Source organism: Varroa destructor, unplaced genomic scaffold, assembly GCF_002443255.2.
Source record: "Varroa destructor unplaced genomic scaffold, Vdes_3.0 BEIS01000001.1, whole genome shotgun sequence".
Taxonomy (NCBI): domain Eukaryota; kingdom Metazoa; phylum Arthropoda; class Arachnida; order Mesostigmata; family Varroidae; genus Varroa; species Varroa destructor.
Genome location: NW_019211454.1, coordinates 44,335,818 through 44,359,399, shown reverse-complemented (window position 1 = coordinate 44,359,399; position 23,582 = coordinate 44,335,818). Strand labels below are relative to the sequence as shown.

Here is a 23,582-nt window from a genome sequence, read left to right as displayed (position 1 = left end):
GACGCAACATAAATGCGGTCAGTCAAAATTGGCCTAATGGTAAACGGGAACACTTGAAAGGGGGCAAGTTAACAGATGCACAAACATATAGGGAACCCGTTCAGCGTCGTAGTGTTCGTAGGAGCTTTTTGTTTTTCTGGAGAAAGCGGATAAATAAAGCGAAATCGGAGATTGCACTTTTTGAGCAGGGACGAGATTTATATATTTAAATCAGAAAATCGAAATAGATTAGTCTGACAGATAAATCGTGTAGGATAAAATGGACATAGGAACCATTTGATAGTCCATAATTATAATCTCAATTGTAGTACCTAGTATATTAAATGTAAAATCTACGTTTAGATAAACACGTAGACCTGCTAGCTGAGAAACCTGACTAGGAAGCTGAGAGTTCCATGGGAGTTACCTGCGGCGTCAAAATATCATATCTATACGTGATTAAGCTTTTCAAAAAAAAGGAAGAAAGTTCTTGGAATATTAGCTTAAAAGACGCCCAGTAGTCGGAACGATGCCAGCAATTGACGGAAGCGTTTTCGGTCGAAACGCTCTTGACGCTACTGCTACAACAACTTGGGAAATTTGTCGCGACTGACAAGACGCGGCCAAGGCGTGCTAATGTAACGACTCTCGGAAAGGTGACATCATCAGATGAGACCAGGCAACAATCATAGCGAGTCAATCACAATAACAAGGGCAAATATATCGCGGAAAGGATATGGGTGACATACAAAAACAAACCACTTGTGAAGAAATAGGATTTTGTGCAGACAATACCTAATAATAACATTCAATAATTCATAGTAATGATGACTGATATTACAGTAATAACACAACGTTATACTAATGCTGCTAAAACAATGGCCATGGCGTGCTGAGAACGAACGAACGAACGAACGGCTATGAATAAAAGGAAAAACGAGAAACAAACAACGAAACAAGGGCGAAAAATAAAATGAGGTATTTATTACTCTGCTCATCATTGTTATCGATATCATCAATTGCGTGAAATAAACGAGCGAGGAGCAATATGAAGTTCATGCGTACATATGGAAGGCCAATGTTCTGAACTTTTTTTAGTGATGCTAAAAATTCATTGGCTATATTAAATTAATAAGAAATTTAATACTAGTTATGTTCTCACAATGGACATAAATGAAGGTAGAGAATAGATTTCTATTGGCAAAAAAGAGACTAAAAACGCATCTACTTTCTAGCTGGATGACTCGACAAAAAGGTAAATCATGCGTAAGCAAATGTACACGCAATGTTTCATCAGGGTACCATCTCTGTTCTGGCGGCTGTAACTGCATCAATAACTTACTCAAAACAATTATCTATTCGGAGATCTGCAATCTCCGTGAAGTCAAGCAACGCACTGGTCCCCCGAGCGCTACTTGCTAGACGCCAGCCATATTGAGAATGTGTAACGTCATGATTCGATGCTAGTTGCCCTTACAGCCTGTATATGGGGGCTGCCGAGAGCGGGGAGGGGGTTTCACGTTTTTAACTCTTTATCGATAAGATAACGGAAAAATCGTCTGATGTAATTCTCTTACGAGACGAGAAAGACACGCCGCCGTTAGTGAAAACTGATTGGCCGACTGTTGTTTGTCTGCGCCAATCTGCTAAAGCAATTATACGGACAAAACCCACCATACAATGGATGAAGATAGCAGTGACGATAATTATTGTCTATAGTATGTCTACTGTCCTGGAACTGCTCGTATTATAAGCTAGCTAATCTATATTTTCGTCAAAATGGCTCAGTAATTGACTCATGAAATGACAGCCTGAGAGTTGGCCGATCGGTAGTTTGTGTGTTTGGTCAGAGCGCCCGTAAACAGATAGGGGGCTTAATCGATCCGTTTCAATATGATAGCTAAGTGGTACGATTGTCTGTTTATTATTACTATTAGTGGTAGTGGTGGTACAAACAAAAACCGTATAGATGATTTGCAATACAGTAGAAGATAGTATATAAAACATTTTGATATTTGTTTTGATTAACTTTACCATTAAATTATTACATCATATGTTTATTTCATTATTATTTTATATATATATATATATATATCCAATAGTTCGACTACATCGCTTGGTAACGCTACCAAGCTGTACGACCTGGTCAGCAAATTCGACGCTGTTTAATGAGCCTTTCACTCTAGGAGACCAATAAAGGCACCTTTACGGTACCCCTGTTGGTCTCTTAAAACTTCCCATTTTTGGTCGGGCTTTTACGGTAACGTTCGATCAAAAAATTCAGTGCCCAATTTCAGCGCAAAACAAGCTACCGGCATCCAATACTGCCTAAAAGCAATGGACAATCATCCAACGAATTCGATGTTATCAAAATAAATAAATCAGCTTCATACAACAATTATCACTATGACAATTATTGCTGATATTATTCACAGTATGAAGAGCGTTATCTCGTTGAGCCAGCAACAAGAAAACAATAACAGTAAATCGTGTACACGAATGAATATAGCGTATGTACAGATAGTCAGGCCGTACTAGTCGACTAAAGACGAGAAAATGCTGTGTGTTTTGGGAAAAACAAGCAGCGTTTCACTGCACGACAATGCGATATTTCACAGAATTCGATCAGGAAAAGATAGCAGACGGCTCGGAGATCGATCGAGTAGCAATCAGCGGGGCAACAGCGGGCACCGTCGCAAACGCAGCCGTTATAACTTGCAATAACAACAACTTTAACTGCAGCACCTTCGCCACCTGCTTGTCACCACAGCGTCATCCTCAGCAGCTTTACGCGCGATCCAGCTACAGCACTTCATTATGGGATCTTATCCGTATTATGCTTCCAACTAGCTTGGGGAGCTTACCACATCATTGCTCTAAAATACGCCCAGCTCAAGCCCGTCGAGTTGAAGCAGCATCTCCCATTGATTTTGGGAGTAGCGCAACACCGAGTGCCTGGAGGACCAGACGTCTTGAACAAGAATAACGATACCCTGCTTGTCACAAAACGTATGCAGAATGCGCCTGACCTGGGTGTCCTTTGGCAAAAAGATTACACGCTTAGGCCAACGGGGCACGCAGCGGTCTTTCGTGATGTGGATCTCTTCCAGGTGACCACTCCATACCTGATAGAGGATTTGCGTGCCAGGAATGTGAACGACGTCGAGTGCACGCGCTACCCTGTCGGGTTCTTCAAGGGTTAGACTTGCCCCAGCACAATCATACGTCAGCATTTTTTGTCCGTCTCGAGATCCGTAGATCACAAGACGATCGTATTGGTCAGCAGATATATTGTAGATTTGATCCAGGGCCGCGGGGACACGTTTACTCGTGTCGGCCATCAGGAATTGCCCGGAGTCCACTCGCAGGATTCTCACGGCGTTTTTGCAATCGACAACATACATCTGGTTTTGGGTCACAACCTTAATATCTCCGTGTGCTATAGTGCTGCCATACCAGTGTCGACTAAGCCGAAGACGACCATCATTCGTTTTATGAACGGAGAGAAACAATCCGGCTTGCAAGCACAGCGGTACGACAAGTGCGCAATTGGGCTTTTTTCTTTCGCACATCAGGTCGCTCCATTGAACCTCGTTGAGAACCGAGTCCTCGTATGAGTATATGGCATCTCGAAGCAGCATGTACTTCGTGCGGCAAGTAATCGTCTGCAAAGATTGCAGGGGCTCTTTGTGGTCTTTTGCGAGAATCCTAAAGTTGTAGTAGCCCTTTGAGCCATATTTTTCCCCAATGCGGGTCATCATCGAAGCAAACCAAGGCAGCCGTCCATTATGGTCATATTCAAGCCAACTGACAAGGGCCCGGAATATCATTGAGATCTGACGGGCGTTTGATATCGGTAGATGTTCAACGACTTGTTCAAAAGCTTCCACATCGAGCCCCCTGAATCGGCCACTACTGACGATCGATTCGAGGTTGTTAAGAAGATGTCGCTCAGCTGTTGCGTAGAGGGCGTGCAGCTGGAACTTCCGCGCTGCCAGGTAAATGTCGAGTGAGATTTTTATGCCGATTGATATTTCGCCTGAATAACAGTACTTGACGAGCTGGATCATTACGTCGGAGCCGAACTGCACGTTAATATTTACATATTGTTGCGCGAATTTCTCCCGGAAATAGGGAGACACTGCGGCTAGCAGTACGCGATGAACACAGAGGACACGGCCATTCGCGCACGTGATACGTGCATCACACCACGCACCCTGTTGTTGCATCTCTCGTACAGAATTGAGTACGTTCAGTCCGAACGCCTCCTCGTGATGACTAACCGACGCCGTCATACTTGAATAGTTCGCCTCTCTTTGAACCTTGAAATTTCCTCAGCAAATTCTATCCTATCAGCAGTTGTGGCTTCTTCAGGTCAAACACATGTTCACAGGAGCTACACCACTCTTGACCGATCCAGCTGTAATCCGTAGCATAGTAAATCTTCCTTTTATTCAGAACCGCAGTGGTAGCAGCAGAGTTCTAACACAACGTTTATCAGAATACAAATGCGATCACAATCACGAGGCGTCAATCAATACGTTGACGGCGCAATCCACTTCGTTGACAAGTGGCTGTCGTTTAACAGACATCGGTTCGATACCAGATAACGACCCTGATCGCCAATAACCACTAGCTGCGATTCGAGATCGCAGAATAGTTAATGGTCCATCTCAGATGAACAAACTATAGAAGGTGAAAGGGGCAGAATATGAAAGCAGGCAAGTGGAACGGGATACGACAGTAAGGAGGAGATCAGCTCGTTTCTCTGGTAAGGGCAATAACAGTGGCAGCGGTACCGACCGACGACCGGCTGCTTACTGATCGCAGCTGTTGTCGCTTTGTAGCTTGCCTAACTTCGCTTGTTCGCCATTCGCTGTTCGTCCTTCCGTCACAACCTCCCCGTGTGTTTGCTTACAGCGTGTCATTTTTCCCGGCCGCCGCTACTAATGTGACCGCCACTGCCGCCGCAAGCGCTGATGATGCTGCCCACAGGCGCCATATGAGTAAAATGGCATAGGAATACCAACCAACCGAGACGTTGGTCCCTGTTATTGTTTTTATTGTTGTGACTGTTGCTGGTGTTAGCAGAACAGCAGTACCGTCAGCCACTTTTCTTTCCATTGCTTTGTACAAGTTGTAAGGCGCAATAGCAGCATCACCACCGCGAGTAGGGCCAGTGGTAAAGAGTTGTTGGTTATCTCCGTCGCTGCGTTGTTTGTGATCGCTTCGGCCCGTTACTCGGCGAATTGTCTCGCTCAATCCATCAGCAGAGCATCGCTCACAGAATAAACTTTCGTTTGCCCGCACGCTCACCAGCGACAACAGTGACTCTGGGGACAGGGGTATTGACGGTAGCCGATGTTGCGCACGGATGTTACTAACGGGTGGTCACTGGCTTAGCCAGTGTCAACTATGCCGCATTCACTGCCGCCTGCTAGCTGACGGGTGAATGTAGGCGCCCGAAGGTAGGCCGTCGGAAGATGAGCGGACACAGGTACAGACGCTTCTTTTCGAATGTGCGCGCATCATTTATAAGCTGTTTACTTAGCGTTTACTTCAAGCATTTACGTGAGCTGGCGGTGACGGGCTGTCTCACGCCGCATCAAACAAAGAAGTGACAGTGATTAGGACGAACGACGTTAAGGGGGAGGGTGAACGCGAAATAGGTAAAGATCAGTGTGTTTAAGAACGAGCTGCCACAACGAAAATGAACCGAGCAACGAACGTACTTACATTATGAATTACATAATGATTGAATATTTTTTTAGCCTATAAGTATTTGCTCTAATTTTCGAAGATCATTCCGGCTACAGGCTAATATTAGGTACCTTTCTGCGATTGTCATCTGTTCGTTGACGTAGCTGAAAAGAAGTGCAATGCGGGATTTAGGTATACTGTTCATGTTTTATTTAATTCTCGGGCTAATAAATCTCATTTTCTAGAAACACTCAGCGGATTTTGGCGAGGAAATAGACGACAAGCCGTTAAGTTCGGAAAGGGAGGTAGGACAGGACAACAGTCGACAGGGTGAAAGTTAAGAAAGTCTGCTTAACTTCGACGACGACAACCACGTAAAAAGCCATTCGCAAGCCCCAAGTACGTTTTTCTTTCGCCGGGTATTGTCACGGAAGTTACGTAGACGACATACATCAATACGGTATCACGGTTAAACGTATAGCGTCATCTAAAGGGTTTCATCTCTTGAACGTAATTACGGAGGAGGGTCCAAGGAGTAAATGACAAAATTTGAGCCTACTTATCTTTATATGTAAACTCTGGACTTTCTTGACAAACATCGTGGCAGGAGCTCAACACAAACTATGGAGGAACTAAGGCGTGTCTACATATAATTTTCGCAAAAATGTATAGAAAAACTTCTAGCTATCTTATACCACTGTGAGATTATCTTGCAGTAGCTAGGGCTTAACATTAAGTAAGGCACAAAAAATAGATCACGCCAACCACATCTGGATAATGAAAAAGCTGAACAAACATCATAATTTTCAATTGCCATAAGGTCTTGAATAAAGAAGATTGAAGTATCGAATTAAGAAAGCGGCTATTTTGTAAATAGGCATTTGGTCGTCGAATGCGACTTAGTAGTTCTCGCTTAAATGAAGATCAGTTGCACATCTTTGTGTGGGCAAAGAGTGTGACTGAAGATCGAGTAGATCCATCTCAACATGCCAGTAGCGCACTATTTATCATCATCTAAGAAGATCAATATATAAATATACATGCAAATTTTAATAAAAAGAATGTAACGCCATTCCGGGCTGAAATACAATTTATTAATTATATGAATGGAAGCTAGTTACATTGAATAGAATCACGATTTATCAGACTGTGCCTACATGCTTTATTTTTAGCCAAGTTTGAAAGTTATTATGCTATCGTTCAGGCAGTCCTTTGGAACGAAAACTTCTTGCGTGAAGCTGTCTCATGTTATGCTCTCACATCAATAAGATAACAAAATAAAGAAGTAAGCTTTCTAACTGACTTGCGGAAGCTTAAACATGAACACTTTTTGTATACGTATCACGGCCGCTCCCGATCCAAGTGGTCAATCTTTTAGAAAGGTTTTTGTCTCTGTAATTGGGTCTGCAATATGGTAACGACTGAATATATGAGCTTGTAAACAAAATCTTCTTTACGAATGATCAAGTTGATCCCTTGAATTGAACTCAGATCAGTAAAAATGCGGATATTCTAAAGTAGTTCAAATGTCATCTAGAATACGATGTTTACTTGGTTAAAAGTTGAGGCACTTTTAAGTCTCGGATTCCACTGAAATAATCCTTGAGGGTCAACTGATCCCAAAGAGACTCACGTCGAGAACCCATTGCGACACGGGCCTTAAGTATACGTACATGCAAGAATAATTCTATCTCTTAAAGCTGTATTCTCGTCGTCATTTAGCGATAGTTAGTTGAAAACTAGAGGGAAGCGCTACGTACTGTGCGAAGATACCCAAAGCCCAGCATGTGTAGTCCTTTCAAACTTGTCAGACATGTTGCTGTCTTCCTATACATAGGCAAGAACGACGCTGTCACCCTAACGAGGCCAACTATGTAACTTCAGTGATGCAAGAACTGGAACAACGAGGGGACTCTACCAACGGTAAATCAAATCTTAACCTAAAAAAGAACTTTCTTTACAGCAACTTATCAAATCTAAGCAGATATGGTAAAACCGAACAGAGTATACATGTTACTCTTCTACCATTTGAAAAAGTTTTGCGTGCGCAGCGTTTAGAGTTTCTGGGGCTTCGACATTTAGACAACAGTATAGTTCGCGCTAGACGATAAACGCTCGTAAATATAATACACTAATAGCGACAACGCCAGTAAATAGCGGGTGGGAACAGTAACGAAAAGAACATGGCACTTGCAAAGCTTATTGCGGCAGACTTGTACAGAGACGATTGGGTTGCACTGCTGTAACGTGCCCAGCCCTGTTCGCTGTAAAGCTGTCAAGTGGGCCAACAAATAAACGATACACACAAACAAATCTCTCGTTATCGTATCCGGCTGACTCGTGGGAGGACAAAGGAACGCAGTGGAAGTCCGCTGCCAGCCACACCAATTGCGGAGTTGGCAAGCAGAGAACTGGTTGGTAAACAAGTACGTCCACACAATAAACAACGGTTAGATGAAAAGGAAAAAACTATTAAGATGCTTTCTTTATTCACATGGCTAGCCGTATTGTAAAATCTTTCGATACGTTTAGACGTCATCCTATTTGGCAGGCGGGGGGGAGTGCGGTTCAGATCGAGACAAGTACAGACAATCATATAGAGAGTATAGAGACACAAGTCGAATGCTGACTAAACTTATCACTTCATTGAGGTGAGCAAGCAGAAACATACGAGTATATAGATTGAGGTGGATGACGTTCATGTACATCAGGTTCATTGTACAAATTTCTACAATGATAATCTTGAGCCATAACTTTTGTTTTGTCACTTTCCCATAACTCAACGATTTTGACCACACTAAAATCTCACAGCAGTTTTTACAATAATAGTCTAAGGGGTGAGCCCTATAGTTGAACGAATTTCACTTGGGTCGGTCAATAACACTACCTGGGTTGCTACGAGTGCATCTGTCGACGTGTGTAGCTTGTTTTGTCGAGGTTAGGCTTAACAATTAGGCTTTTATATTTACAATATGATACGGGAACAAATGCATAATGTTAGGTTTTCAATAAATAGCACACGTCATTGACACTGTGGCACGCAATTGGCAGATGACAACCAATTTTTTCGTATCCATCCACAGCCTATATCGTATCCAATGCGAAAATCGAAATTGGTGTTTACAAGGGCTTTTTTTTTTTGCTATATATTTTATATAAGCAGTCATTTAGTTGCACTCCTAAACCATATGGAAGTGGACGCTTTCCGCCTGTTGAGACAGCAGCATATGTGCACCAAATGTTAGAGCTGTTGTTAGGACACCACTACTAATCAAGGTGGTCATTTTTATCAGCCTACTACAGTACTGAACCTTTAAACCCTTTCTCAAAAAAATTCAACCTTGTATATTTTCAATTTTGGGGGAAAATACTATGAACGCATCGCGCCATTCCATAACTATAAATTATAAGCCAACAGCGCGTCAACGATACTACGTATCGTGTACGAAATTTGATGTGGCATTCATCTCCCCTATTTCTAATAGGTCACTAGAATTAATAAGCTGATTGATTTAGTTTTTTGTTGAAAATTTACACCAATTATTTGTGCGTTACTTGGACAACTGTCGCTTTCCGTACTCGACCTCATTTCCTATTTAGGTTTTCCTAGCGATAAACGAAGTGAGTATTGTCCTTTTAGGCAAAAAAAACCGCGCTTCAATTAGGATTTCGATATCGTCAAGCTATACCTTGATGCGTAGACAAGCTTTCGTAAGGTCAGCTTTGCCTAGATCTTTTTATGTTCCTTTATGGAATTTAATAAGCTCTATTCACACATAGACCTTATTTAAAGTTGACTTATCTTTAAACGAATTTCCGTGGCAACACAGTCTTCCCTCAAATGCCAACCCTTGAATAGAGTAAAATATGGCGCACAATGGCGTCTAATTGACGCGGTGTGACGAGGGCGCTCGCAAGCGTAGCCACCAACGTTGTACGCATTTGTCTCATCTGGCCATCAGTACAGGACAGAAATCCTCCGGATTGTTATGAAATAGTCTTTCTTACCATCGTCAACGGTTAAATCAATTTCCCTATTGCCTGGAAAATATAGTAAATTTTCAGAGGGCATTTGAACATAAAGTATACGTTCATTTTAATTTCATTCACGTTTGACTGAGCCGAAAAGAGGGGTAACAGGAAAACCATTTCTCTCATGCCATCATACTCTCGAGATCGTTCCTAGAAATGAGTCCTGCTTCTGCCTGAAGGATCTCCGCTTAGCTACTCCAAACGTCACATGGTGGAACTCTGCTGTCACAACGCATGCGCACGTGTACCCCCAGCATGGATGTCATGTAAGAATCATTTCGTCTACATTATTCCTCGACGGTGAGACTGAAACGGCACAGATACTGCTTAGCGAACATGCAATCCGCTCAATTATAATTCTTAATTGGCATCGAAGTACAATCCTCAATGCGGTGACTATACAGAAAGTGAAGTACCAAGCTAAACTGAATAGGCCGGGTTTCACTGCTACCCATTTGATGCACCGCAACGTCACCGTCACCCCAAGCAGGGAAATGTTTACCAAAACAATGACATCAGAACACTACTGCGCCACTTGAGCTGGTGTTTTATAATGGGCTCGTTGAGGAAATATCACGGCTTGTCGTAGGATAATCTGCTCGCAGGTATATTTCTGATTCTCCTTGTGCATACTGGTAAAATAGTTCACACAAAAACGAATCCAAATTTAAGTGTAGCCGCAGAAAAATTATTGCTAATGGGTTCTTTCGATGAAAATTTCTTAAAGATGTTGCTTCTAACGACCAATTTAAATGAATAATAATTTGCAGTAAAATGTAAAAGCCCTACATGTTCGCTTGGTGGTGTGATTATTATATTAAACGATTGCATGTTGGATTGCCTGGGCATAGTGCCACTACCCGCCCGTCATGATCCACAAAAACAAGGAGCAGAACTAACTAGTTCCTTTGGTATTTCAACGTCATTCTCATGAAAAATAGCACATGCGTAAAACTACAGAAAGACTTACTATGGACAACTACTTGCGTTTGTTTTTATATCAGCAACTTTGTGGGTGTTAGGGTGTTGAAGTTCCGTTAAACCACCTGTAACAACACAACTGTCTCGGTACCTTCCCTTCTATATACTAGCTAACCTAGTATTTTAAGAAAGCTATTTGGCCAACGTTCAGCTTCGAAAAGCTCTTGAGAATATCCTCTTTCTGTGTTCACTTCTTTCCGGATGTTTCTTTCCGGATTTCAATAAGCTTCAACTGCATGGGCCTGTGCACGCACGTGCAGCTACTACAAGCGTTGAGATACGAAAACCGTAGAGTGACCCAGAATATGCTTTGTTTGTTGAATCGTTGTATTTCACATCAAATGCGTATTATGTGTCATGTACGTAATCAGTGTGTCCCTCGACCGTAAACGATTTGCATCGTAATTTTTGCCAGTCTAAAAGTTTCACCATGGTCGTGTCGATGATAATTTTTTGTTCTACAGAGCTTGGAGCGCAAGACCAGCATAGCTGGAGATGCTACAGCCGTACGTTAGCCTAAGCACAAGCAAGTAAACATGTAGGATTAATTGGTAGTACAGTGTACACTAGCTGTAAAGATCGCGAACACGCCATTTTCCTACCTCGAAAACAAACAGACTCTATCATCACTGGCAGGCAGCCATGACTTGTAGGTAATTTTGTTGTGAACTACAGCGCATACATAGGTATTAACATGTCTAAGGTTCAATTGCTGTCAATGGCGTATCACCGTCTCATAGGAAGTCGCAATCAGCTGATAGATCAACACCTCAGCCGATCTTGACATAGCATCGTCATCGACCGAAGCTGAAACTGAAAGTAAGTGATCTTCTAATACGGGTTAAAGATTTTAGAGTCTTAATGGTTTTGTGAACTATTTGCAAGCCTGTCTTGATAAACAGGCTGGTTGTGGAACCGTTTGGACGATTTGTTCCTGCACTCCACAATGCGGCTACCTATCCTAGCTCAAGCGGAGAGCTACACAACTGTCTGCGTTTTCGATCTATCGCTATCTTCTCAGATACACCTTCGGTACGGTTGACGTTACCTGTACGTGCAACATGCGAACAGAGACCCAACCGATATTCCAGTCCTTGCTAAATTATCCTCCGTTATCCTTTTTGTCCACTCGCAAATACACGGCGACATTTGTGGCTGCATACCATAATATTGACAGCTTATCCAAAGCGGCGCTGAACGACTATCGCACACATTTGAGCTCTATTGTTCAATTTAGCAGAAAATAAATTCGAAAAAAACAGCCCAGAATCGGTAAGTGTTCACCCTGAAACAGATGCTTCTATCCGTGTGACGTCAGCCGTTTTTTAGCGAGGTGACGCGACCTGATGAAACTCGTGACGTGACCACGAAGGCTATTCAGTTCTAGCAAGGGCGGATTGCATCAATTGGTCAGCAGTTGACGTCGCGATACGCAAATGCGCCGGTTAGTCGATCGTCGAAAAAACGTGTAAAGAAGTATATATTAGAGGGCCTCTAAAATTGGCATAGCGAAATCGTTGGTTCTAATGCGGCTCATCCGACGGCCTAACAGATCGCACCTGTACACCCATTTACGCATCTGCTGCCACGCGTAGACGAAGTTTTCACGCATCGAGCTTGCTGCATCAAAAAATATATGTAATCTCAACTTGCTTCTACGCGTAGTAGCTAGCTCACAGAAGCCGTTTATAATTGTCGAAAGCTGCACGGTTCCGAGTACACTTTATTGGTATATATAGAATGACTAAAGAAAGATTCAATCTTGCGCGAAAATTTACTTTGTCGCTCCTAAGACGGCGTGCCCTTCGAGCTGGTAACTGAACCGGCGACAGCAGCCATAATGACAACAAAAGGGCACCAATGGCGTATTCTTCCGATAGGATCTTAGAATTATTATTGCTCGGCGTCACCAGTGGCGAAAATGGCTCACCTGAACGTTTGGTAGCCGTACAACTTGAGTCATTGAGGTCGTCTAGCTTGTAGTAACAAGAGCGCTTCTTTCAACGTTCAATGCTGTCAGACGTTTAGTCATTTTACACGTTCGTAGCTATCATAGCCAATCACATGTATGTAAGGATACGTGCCATCTGCTACATCGGAAGCGTCGTGGATGCACTTTGTAGGTGTGGCTTCACAGATAAATTTAGCCAGAAGTTAAATTGACAAACAAGCGAAAAACAATGCCAAAATACAATTATCAGCGTGTTAACTAACTTTGTATTATTAATTTATGCTTCTTAACTACAAGACTTGAGTAAACGATCCCATCGCCAGACCTAGGTCGTATTGGCTTCAAGTGCGTGAGATTTTATATCTCACGCACTTGAAGCCAAGTTTTTTCGTCCATAGTATTGGCCACCTCGTCGAAGATGTCAAATTTACTCTGCGTCGACAGTTCTACTGGACAGGTCGGTGCATCAAATGATTATCGCAAATTTCATTCATTCACTGACAGAGTGGATCGTTCCGTGTGAGCCCTTGTCCAGACCTTTCTCACAGCCTTGCTATTCGTAAACCTTCGTTTTTTGATTATTAAGGCATGGGATTGCCCGAAGCAAGTTATGGGGTTCGGTTGATCCAAACTCAGATTCAAAAGCAAACAGCAGCAACAAGAACGTTTCCGGTAGCGACGAGAAGGCCAAAGTCCTGCGGACGTTCAACGTTGTTGACTCGGTACATCGGTAACTAAATCTTTACACTTCCAGTTATTCAAAGGAGAATAGGCAAAGCAGAAAGTAGGCCTGTTGTTTCGGCAGCGCCACCACTGAATTCGCTCGTACGACCTAGCTAAACCTTACAGGGCTTCCAGACTAAACTGACATACTTAACCCAAAAAAATCGCAAATAAGGCCACTAGAGGCTTCGTTCTGACACAAGCTAACTAAAAAATAGAAAAACACTTGTGGTCCACGCAAGATATACTTGTCGTAGAAAAAAAATTGAATCGACCTACCTTTGATATTTATCTATATTCTTCTTGATTACTATACAAAACAAGCATTAGTGTGCCCAACATTTTCCACTGCCTCAACAGACTCAGCTACTCCTATTTGTATCGAGCGGCTTATAATTCTCGGTTCTGTTCAAGGTTGCCGGGAAAAGTTCACGTAACGTTTTAGAGAGCATCTTATATCGTAGAATATCAGAAAAAAAACAGCTGGCCACCTCGAGCGTGCACCTTATACGCTTAGTGAGAGTACGCATACGGACGAAAAGGATCTGGCAAACGTTCATCGATGAGCTACCGCAGGCTACGTCAGAATGAAAGATCACGTCGAAAATACAAAGCTGCCAGCCACTGATTATGGATCGATGACGTTGTAATCGACTGATTGAACCGTCGGATCCATGAACGCAGAGCACACGCAACGACCGAGAAAAACTATGAATGATGCCAACATTTTTCAAGCAGATCCATTCTTTTATTGCTAATGTGTGATTAATACCTACGAAGCACTTTGAGCAGTGCTAGACCAAATTGGTTGAGCCATGTCGTCGCACGTCTGCGTAACGTCGCCAACACGCCCACGTAGCGTCTGTTTTCGATTTGATTCGATGTGATTCGATTGAAACCAACAAACATTAGTGTCACTATGCTTCCAAGCACCAAGATACATCACCTACGTCTGTATATACGTATATATACACGCGTTTTCCAGCATCATATAAATATCTATTACATAATCATATTATTCTTCATCTTGTGCGCCTGCTTTCGCTCGCCCCAGACAGCATCGTGGTGACTTTCGTAAACTATCTTACAATACGCATGTTAGATGTCGACTGCTAACTACACCGCTTTGGCCGAAGCTTTTCTTTTGAAAGAATGTTACTAACGTCGATGGCTGCTGCCGGCTCCATTCGAGAGTCACGCGTCCTTGCGAACCGCAAATTTCTCTGCTGCCAAAGAGTTACAAGTTTCACGGGACTCTGTAATAGTAATATATGTACATAAATGGGTGTTTTGGTATACATATGTATCTAGGGAACGCAAGAAAGTGCGAAAAATAGAAATTTTGATTTAGGAAAAGAATGATTCAATTTTTGTTATATTACATTGTAATTTTTTTTTAGATAGGCTGCTTTGTCTCTAAGTGTAACGGAGGACGAAGCAATTACCGAACGAATTTGCTAAAATAGAAGATTGACTTACGTAGTATACTACGCAGTCAAGAGATCAGTTACATAGACGAACGAACACAAGAAAAATGTGTCCTATATTGGTCCTATCCATATTTGTGGATCTAGGCTTGGGCAAGTGAGCACATCAACGTAATGCGTGCATGTTGTATTGCTAACAAATCAGATCACCTACTGATCTTGTATATATATTTATTATAACTTTGTTAAACAATCTATCTTCTCCGACGCTTATCTCCGATATCTGTCTTCGACGCTTAGGGTCAGCGACCGCACAGGGCGATCACTTGGCGACATACTATGTGCCTTCAGCGTAATAAGCCAATATGTCAAAACTAGTTAGCTAAAGGTTAAAGAGGCTCAAAACAACGAAAATGCCGTAAAATAAACAGCTATAACTTTGCAGATAGCATCGAAGTTCCGTGTTCCCACTGTTATTCGGAGCGAAATGAAAGCGTAACACCAACTTTCATATGAAGCACGCAAATTTACGAACAGTTCACAGCAACGGGGAAGTTGACTTAGCGATACCATTAGAAACTGCCATATTAACAAACCAACAGTAATCATAGTAAAACAAGTATGTAATCTAGAAATGTGTTATGATCATCATCAACTGAACAGAATTCTCATTGCACAGACGGACCTTTCAACAACGACAGAGCATTGCTTCTACGTTCAGTACTTCTGATCTCCCGAATCCAACAAGTCGACACACGTATAGCATTAACATGTGGCTGTTTAGTCAAGCACTAATACGTAAGGGCTCCACTCTTGGCGAAGGTGAGTATTGTTTTAGGTTTGAATGCGTTCAACAAGTAAATATACAAAATAGGCCGTGTTATTTGAGAGCCTATTTATGTCCGTCTTCGTTCTAAATTCCCATTTTTTTTGCGATCGGCCGCTGCATGTCGAAGTGAAAGGGGCTAAAACTTTACGTCAGAAATCAATTCTTGTCAACTCGACGGTTTCACTCACTTTCTCCTGGTAGCTTCATCGTTGTCCTCTTTTTTATTGCAAATGGGACATCATAAAGACACGTATTACTGCTCTAAATGACCCTTTTGCTTCTGATTTGGTTTTATGACTGAGTGACTTAGATAGGGCAAATCAGATGATAGAATACTTACCCGTATTCTTCTCGCTGCGACCGCCTCGCATTCTGTAAGGCTCTAAGAGTCATCATGGTGTCGTAGTACACAGTGGCGTCCTTAGTGGTTCTGCTGTAAATGACTGACTGACATTATGGTTCGAGCCGTGTTCGCCGCCCCCTTCTACCTAAGCTCTGTTATCCGCTTTTGATTGTGTGAGTTTCGTGCTCGACGCTGAGCGGCGGCTTCCAGCGCTGCGATGAATGTCCAGTATATTAAAACTTTTTTTATCGTTATGACTACCACGAACGAACGAACGAAGGCAGGCCGCTCATTCCTGCTAAGAAGGCCGAATTTTATATATCATATTTAATAACAGCCGGTCGCACTGGGCCTTGCTTTTGTATAATAATTAAATTGGTGAGTTTGATTTTGAAAAGAAGATACGAACAGATACAATCAATATTTCCATTGTTAACTCCATTTAATATTAGCTCTAGAATAATTAAAAGAAGCTAACTAAACTGTTAGCCCACCAGAACGAAAGTCTCTATGGGAGCTCGCCATTTCCCGGTCTATGCGTAGCCGAGGCACTACCTATCAATAATGCTTGTTCTATTAAAAATAGCGTCGTGTCTTTTAGATCTGGCATGTGAAGACTAAAAACTTGTAATTTGATGAGTCACCTTTTAGGCAGTTGTCCTTACGATAACTGGTTTCGCAGGGTATTTTTTTTTGGTATAATTCAATGTTTTTTTTGAAAGCTGATTTCTCCTACGAATGTGTATCTAACTAAGTAGATAAGAAAAATGCCACTAACGAATAAGGTGCGTATCTTTTGATTTACTTTAACACTTCTCATTACCTATTTATACAAAGATATGCAGGCACGAACATAGACGAAAGATAATGGTAACAGCAGAATAATTTGATCATTTCCGTTTCGTTCTTATGTAGCCTGCTACCTTCATTTACTAATTATTTTGGTGTGCATCCCATATGTACAGGTACGCAACGACAAAATGTCAACAAATTTGATAAAAAAATAGGGTACGAATACTTGACAGAAAAAAACATTTTATCGTCGATTTCACTATTCACCTGTTTTAGTTAGAAAAATTGATCATTTAATTCATAATTATAATTACTATGGTGGTAGATGATTGAACTCGTGTACTGACTGGCCCTTGTTTGACCTCCGCGGGCGGATATCAGTATCGTCTATCGTCACTGGTCACCAGAGATGTTTTTTTAGACTCAGATCATTTGTGATAATTTTTTTCTATAACCTATTTTCGAAGTTGTCATTTTGTGAAAACTCAATGCAAGCACACACATTTTATAATAATCAAAATAATAATGATTATCATAATAATGTATACGGGTACAAAACTGTGCTCTGTGTTCATCATTTCTACCGCAAGTAACAGAACATTCCTTACTGCATAGTTTATTTCCCATTTATTACTGCAGTATATCGCCGACATGACAATAATTAGCATACGTTTACATTTTTTGTGCGTGGTTTCCTTTTTCACGGGCTTATTTATTACTATAATTATCTTACTAAACACACGCTTTTCCAAAGTTACGCCATTTTTGGCGCTGTCAAAAAATGCTAAATTTGATCCGTTTTTGTTGACGTACTCATTTTTCTCGCCTTTTTTTCTCTGCGAAAATATTTCGTACTTCTTTCCGCCCCTGTTAATACTATTCACTAGCTATTCCGCTTATCCTCGACCCTTTCTCCAAGTTACTACTCGATCATACTTTCATTTACTTTTCTGTAAATCGGGCATCATTTATTTCGTTCGCTTAGATACAACGTGGGTTTCGTGGTTCTTCGCGCTTCTTGTAGCATTTTTTTTCACAGTATCTTGTAGCATCTTGTGGTACCGTTAGATGACTTGCCGATCTTCCCTTTTATTGGTTCAGATACTTCTCTCTCTTCCGTCTTTCTCACTCACTCACTCACCCACTCGGGGCGTCTGCTTGTTTGTATGTCTCCACCCTTTCTCCCTCTCAGGTAACGCGATTCATCACACCATATCAGTTTGTGGTCCAAAATACGTTAGTTAAAAAGCAACAATCTCTACATGGTGCACCTTCCGGGACGGGACTTGACGGCAGGTTTCGTTCGCTGTGATCGGGGGGGAAAGTCATTGTTATGCATTGCTACGGTAGTTAACGAGACACTACGTACGGGTCGTCGTAGAACAGATCAAAAGTTTTTCGATCAAGCCGACTATTCTTTCGTTTATACGCTCAGTTTGAAGGAATATAACTATTACATATAGATGGAACTATATGCCTCTGCGAAATAGACAAACTTATAACGGCATTAAAAATAAAGCAAACCTCAAGAAAACTAAGGGCTCATGATAATAATTACCTCATTGGAAATGTGCTAACCCGGTGACCCATCGTTTAAGCCTCAAAGCAAGTAAGTTCTGCCCGCCGCTAGTCGCTTGGTCCCGTCCCCACTGACAACAACACCCTCAAAAAACGAGAGGCTATGAAACTTCACACAAAAATACATTCACTAAAGGGGCACCCCGGATGGGTGTCTCACCAATACATTCATATCACATTTGAGCTCCTCCTGGAAGCGTTTGGCACGACCTTCGGCTCAGACTTAGGCGTAGATAGCGGCTTAGGCGTAGATGGCTTAGACAGAAGCAAGATACTTCTGCTTTGTCATGGACCATGTCTGTCTACGCGATGCAGAGAGCCTATACAGCGTCATTGATTAATTCTTCCGGAGGACTATACCAACGACAATACCGTCAAAGCGGCACAGAATTCGATCAGAATTGCCACTTTGCATTGGGTAATTATGCCTGCCTTTCTCAGGTTCGCTATTCTACATACACAGCGTCTGTCGTTACTCAAACCTTTATCGCAGCATTGCAGCTTTAGAACTTTGGCTCAATACGGAATCACCTTATGTCCGAACAAGATTACTACCGAGGGACGATGATAGCACAGGGCAGAATGTATATTGCATAGTTGGTGTCTATAAGAAGAAATATTTAATGTCGATAGTGTTAAAATCATATGCGTCTCTGTCCATCCCTCATTAGTCGAATTCGTGATGTCCAAATAGTTAACCGATCTGAGGCGCAGCGTGAAAACGATACTGGACTCAATAAAGACGTCGTAGATAACACAGAAGTCAGTAGGACATTTTTGCTCACAGATGAGAAATCAACTTATTAGTTTGCTATTAAAGAGGATATTCGGGTGTTTGAACTTATGTAATAATGGACCTTACGAAAGAAAAGTAAAATTTGTAATTTGCTTGCTTTATATTACTGCCTAAAGTAGCAATACACTATCGAGACATACTACTCTTACTTCACACCAGGATTTTTGCTGGTCCTCTTTACAATGCCCCACCTGTAAGACCGTCCAGGATGTTCGATCTGAGAAGTCGAATGCTGGCGCTATTTTCATCTTCCACAAAGTCACGAGCGTGGCAGAATCTTCCTTTGACGAATGCAGAATTTCTGTGACTTCAGGCACCTGCTGGAAACAGTCATTGATTTAGCCATTGCTTATAGCATCTTATGGGAGATCAAACTGCGACGACGCGTTTACCATGCTGCTGGCTTACTTCCCCTCTAAACTAACACTGTCTGTCCTAGCCGTTTGGTGCGTACACCTCTTCCTGATATATGATGGTGTCTTTATACAAACTGGGTATATTCCTCCCTGCCTTCGTTAAGGTGTTTCAGCGCAATGGTACGATGCAATGAGGCCCATTTGCAGACACACCGTCCTGTGCTTTCTTTTCTCACTCTTGATCCTGTCTTGGCATCTCAGAGATGATCCTTACTTGCAGTTATTTCTAGGATTATAATTCGCTTTTTTGATAGTCTTATTAATTCGAACGATGTAACACGCTTCCCACGTTGTTTCCTATCTCTTAAGTCCACCTGGAACGACTCTTCACCAAGCCTTTAGTCCATTTCGCTGCTACAGTTTTACTACCACTTAGTACTGACTACATTTTACAGTACCCTGTACGTCCTCGCAAGAAAAACTGGCCAGCGGCCACTTCTGAATGTTTTTCCCTTTTGTTTGTCCTCGTTCGTCGAAGTTACTTCTTCGTTCCTTATAGACATTACCTCCCTCTAGCATCTTCTCGTTGTCGCCATGTGCGTTCTAATGCAGGTATTGTTATATCGTTTGTAATTTCAAACATCTTCGTACGAAAATCACTAACTATTACTATGATTACGGAGATTACAGTATCATTAGTACAAGACTGAGATGATTGAAACGGACTCGATGGTTTTTTTGTGATTAAAGAAACATAGCTTCGAAGTACCTGTTTGCAACATTGCTTGTCGTTGGTGATGTTATACGATTTCGTTTTCTTTCTCAGTTAATTCTCGGATTCGAACCATTAATCTGTAAGTTGTTGACGTCTTGATGTGTTTCGCGAGGTCGATCCTCTTTTTTCCGCTTTCTTTCCGTTTTTCTAACCAATAAGAGCAGCGAAATAAATCAGAAACAACTTACATGCGCCTTATATGTTTTAAGGACCTCGTCACTTTAGTCCATTCAACAAACTTGCGTATATATCGAAATAACGAGCTCTTCAGACGACTTTACTATGATTCATAATTTCGTTACTTATCCCGCTGTTCGCTGCATCTGTTGTTCGTTGCTCTGCCAAAATTCGTTAACGAAATCGTTCTGTTTCTTATACATAATAATGGCAATATATTACAGAGGTCAAACTGAATGAATGATCGACCGCGCGAGATGATCCCAACGCTACAGGGATTTGAAAATGAATGTGCGTGTATATATGTATGTATATATATGTATGTATATATCAATATCGATGTATTATACATTCTTTATAGGAATTAGAAATTCTCGTAGTTGCCACTGTTATTATGAACTTGCAAAATAACATGATTATTCTGTTTCTTTTTACCCATAATTTTATAGATGTATGTTGTATAGATGTATATAGAAATCACTTGAAATACTATTTTTGGCGTGTCGTATGGATTTTTGCTTTTTTAACCCTGTACCGTTTAAATTTCACGTTGTCCTATTCTTATATGAATTGGGTTCTCTTAGCAAAATGGGTCATTGTATCGACTAGCCATTTCTCTCAGAATATTGTGCGTACTCAGGTAGTTATGAAGATCTCGAAAAAATAAAGATAACCGTTGATAGATAGCTTCTGAACTTTTCTGGTCAATTTTTGTGCGTTTCACTCGATCTCTATTCACATAAGAAGGTGGTTCCCATTGGGTTTCTGTATCTTCTGTATTTTTTTGGTTGATCTTGTGCGTTACTGTTAACTAATATATATATATATATATACTTCCAATGTGGGTCAACAGCACGTCCCGTCTACCTGTACCGCACTGTCGGAGTTATTGGATGTACTTTTGGTCCGAAGCAGCTTTATTATATTGTTGATTCTCTCTATTTCCTATTTGGTATTATAAAATATAGTACAAAACTGTATTTTGAACTGAAAGTCAAAGAGTGTCCCTTACTTCCAGTGGTACACAGAATCTCTCGGGAAAACAGCCCGTATAGATACTTAAAAACTACTGCACTTAGGCTGAATTAGAGATATTATTTTTTCATTCTATTCTATGCACTCTGATAGCCTCGAACATGTAGTTGCTTCTAGTAACGACGCCGCAGTTGTTCTCGGGTCCGGATAGTTTAAATCGGCCCACTTCGGTCGATTTGGGGTCTAGCAATATTTGTTTCCACATCGTCCTTTCTATAGCCAGTTTTCAGTTACCATTAACATTTCTAACTGGTTCACTATAATTTTCTGGATGAATGAAGTTGTTTCACGTTGGCTGTGGCGTTAAACAGGGTTCGTCGTTGCTGCTGGAGATCGGAATAGAGTTTGGGCTTGACGCTGGCGTTAAGCTCTGCGGTCGATTGAATGAGAGATCCTGTGGCAGGATACAAGGTCCTGAGATCCTGTTGCGAGGCGAGCCACGATTAGAGCCTGACATGGACGCCTCCGATGAGCCTACAAGAATGACAAGGAACAGCGCAAAAAGAAATAAAATAGTGGTTTACTCGACAAAAGAGACAATATGCTATTTCATCATTTTAATTTTGCGATAGCTGCTACATACATACGATCGACCCACTTAGCGTTACACCAATTCTATCTAATGTGAAGGAAGCATATAGTTCTGACATGGCCACTCGTTAGTTGTTGTTCCTAGCGTTTAGCTTTATCTGATTAATTTTCTTCACAGCTTTTTTCACGTCGAAATCCTCATAACTGGGTTAATATGGGCATCTCATATCAAAAAAAAGGTCAAGTAACATCAAGCTGCTACCAACAAAGACAGAACGAAATTTTGTATCATCAGACGTCGGATCAGCGTTACCAGATCATTGTTAATCGACGACATGTAGGTGTCTTAGGTAAAAGCAGGACAAGGTCGCGACTATGCATACTAAGGCTTGGCAGGTGCACACAGTCGAACGCTTGACGCTCGTACTGTGCGTTACTAAGACATGGAGCCTTCGCCCAGCATGATTGACCACAGTCGCAAAAGATGCTTAATATAAGTAAAATAATATAGATGACATAGCGTGAAGGTCTCCCTGATACAATTCACGGCGCGCAAAGCAGGAAGAAATTACGAGCACCTGTTTCCATCAGACATCAGGTTAGGATGAAATTATTTAAAAATTATTTTCTAGTCTTGAAACAATTTTTCGTTTTTTCGGATACAGTTTACAGCAAAGAGAGATGACACGAACGCCAAAATCTGACACAACAGGAACAACTTGAAACCTATAACGTAATTCTCTACAAGTACATCATTAAAATTCGTAAGCTCGAACTCGAGCCGAATTCAAGCTTTCTCAAGTAAAAAAACAGTAGAGAATATCTGCGATACTCGTTTAATATAAGATACATACAACATTATGTTTATAACAAATAGGCGTATTCGCACAAACGAAACGACAATGTTTATCATTGAATTAGTAACACGCGGTGAATGTAGAGGTGAATCATGTCCGTAGAAAGGCCTCTCCTAGAAAGATAATCATGTGTTTTGTTGCAATAATGCTTCTAAAGGCCAAGCTAATATATATATTCCGGCTATGTACCTTTTTTAGGACGACGAATAGGCTTCAAAGTTTTTCTGATGAGCTGCACGTGTCAAACAACTGAACATTTTAGTTTTTAGCTCAATGAAACGTTGTTGCTTTAGATTAATATTGCGTTTAAAAAATTTCTAAATTTAAATTAAATTTTATTATATGTTGAAATACTTTGACGAAAGATGTCAAAATATGTTGACCATTCGGCCGATATTTAAATGTTAAATGTCAATTATGTACATGATTCTTTGAATTTTTACAAGCCATGGACCTCTTTTATACACATTTTGTCATTAAGTAAACAATTCGATGATTCGTATGTTTTTTTGCGTAAGTTTTACCTTATATGAAGCATTAATATCATGGTAACTACATATTCTATTCCAAATCAAAGGGACACTCCCATATACAATAGATGCAACATGTTGGAAGTCGTAAACGACATAGTTGTAGGCCAGTAGAAACGATTATTCTATCAACGCCACTGATCGCGTAGCGTTGTCATGTTTCGTTAACAGTGCATGTCCTTTTCGGAGC

At 41.3% G+C, this 23,582-nt stretch overlaps 1 protein-coding gene and 2 long non-coding RNA genes across 5 annotated transcripts in view; 1 reads left to right on the top strand and 2 right to left on the bottom strand.

The window, feature by feature from the left end:
• Positions 1-11,077: 11,077 nt before the first annotated feature.
• LOC147758690 (uncharacterized) lies at positions 11,078-22,014 on the top strand. The gene is made up of 4 exons (XR_015319367.1): positions 11,078-11,198; positions 15,473-15,615; positions 20,664-20,730; positions 21,786-22,014. It is a non-coding gene; the product is annotated as an uncharacterized LOC147758690 (long non-coding RNA).
• Positions 11,171-15,620, bottom strand: LOC147758691 (uncharacterized). The gene is made up of 3 exons (XR_015319372.1): positions 15,479-15,620; positions 13,646-14,622; positions 11,171-12,821 (listed from the first exon to the last, which is right to left on the bottom strand). It is a non-coding gene; the product is annotated as an uncharacterized LOC147758691 (long non-coding RNA).
• The window catches only part of LOC111252867 (uncharacterized), a 59,777-nt gene continuing 52,572 nt past the window's right edge, over positions 16,378-23,582 (bottom strand). The window contains exon 3 of one of the 3 annotated variants that reach the window (XM_022811425.2): positions 16,378-21,948. In XM_022811425.2, the coding sequence (XP_022667160.1) occupies positions 21,761-21,948 (188 nt within the window). In that variant the 3' untranslated portion in view covers positions 16,378-21,760. The remainder of the gene's footprint in view (positions 21,949-23,582) is intronic. The other 2 variants (XR_015330505.1, XR_002674387.2) reach the window with 2 other exon arrangements.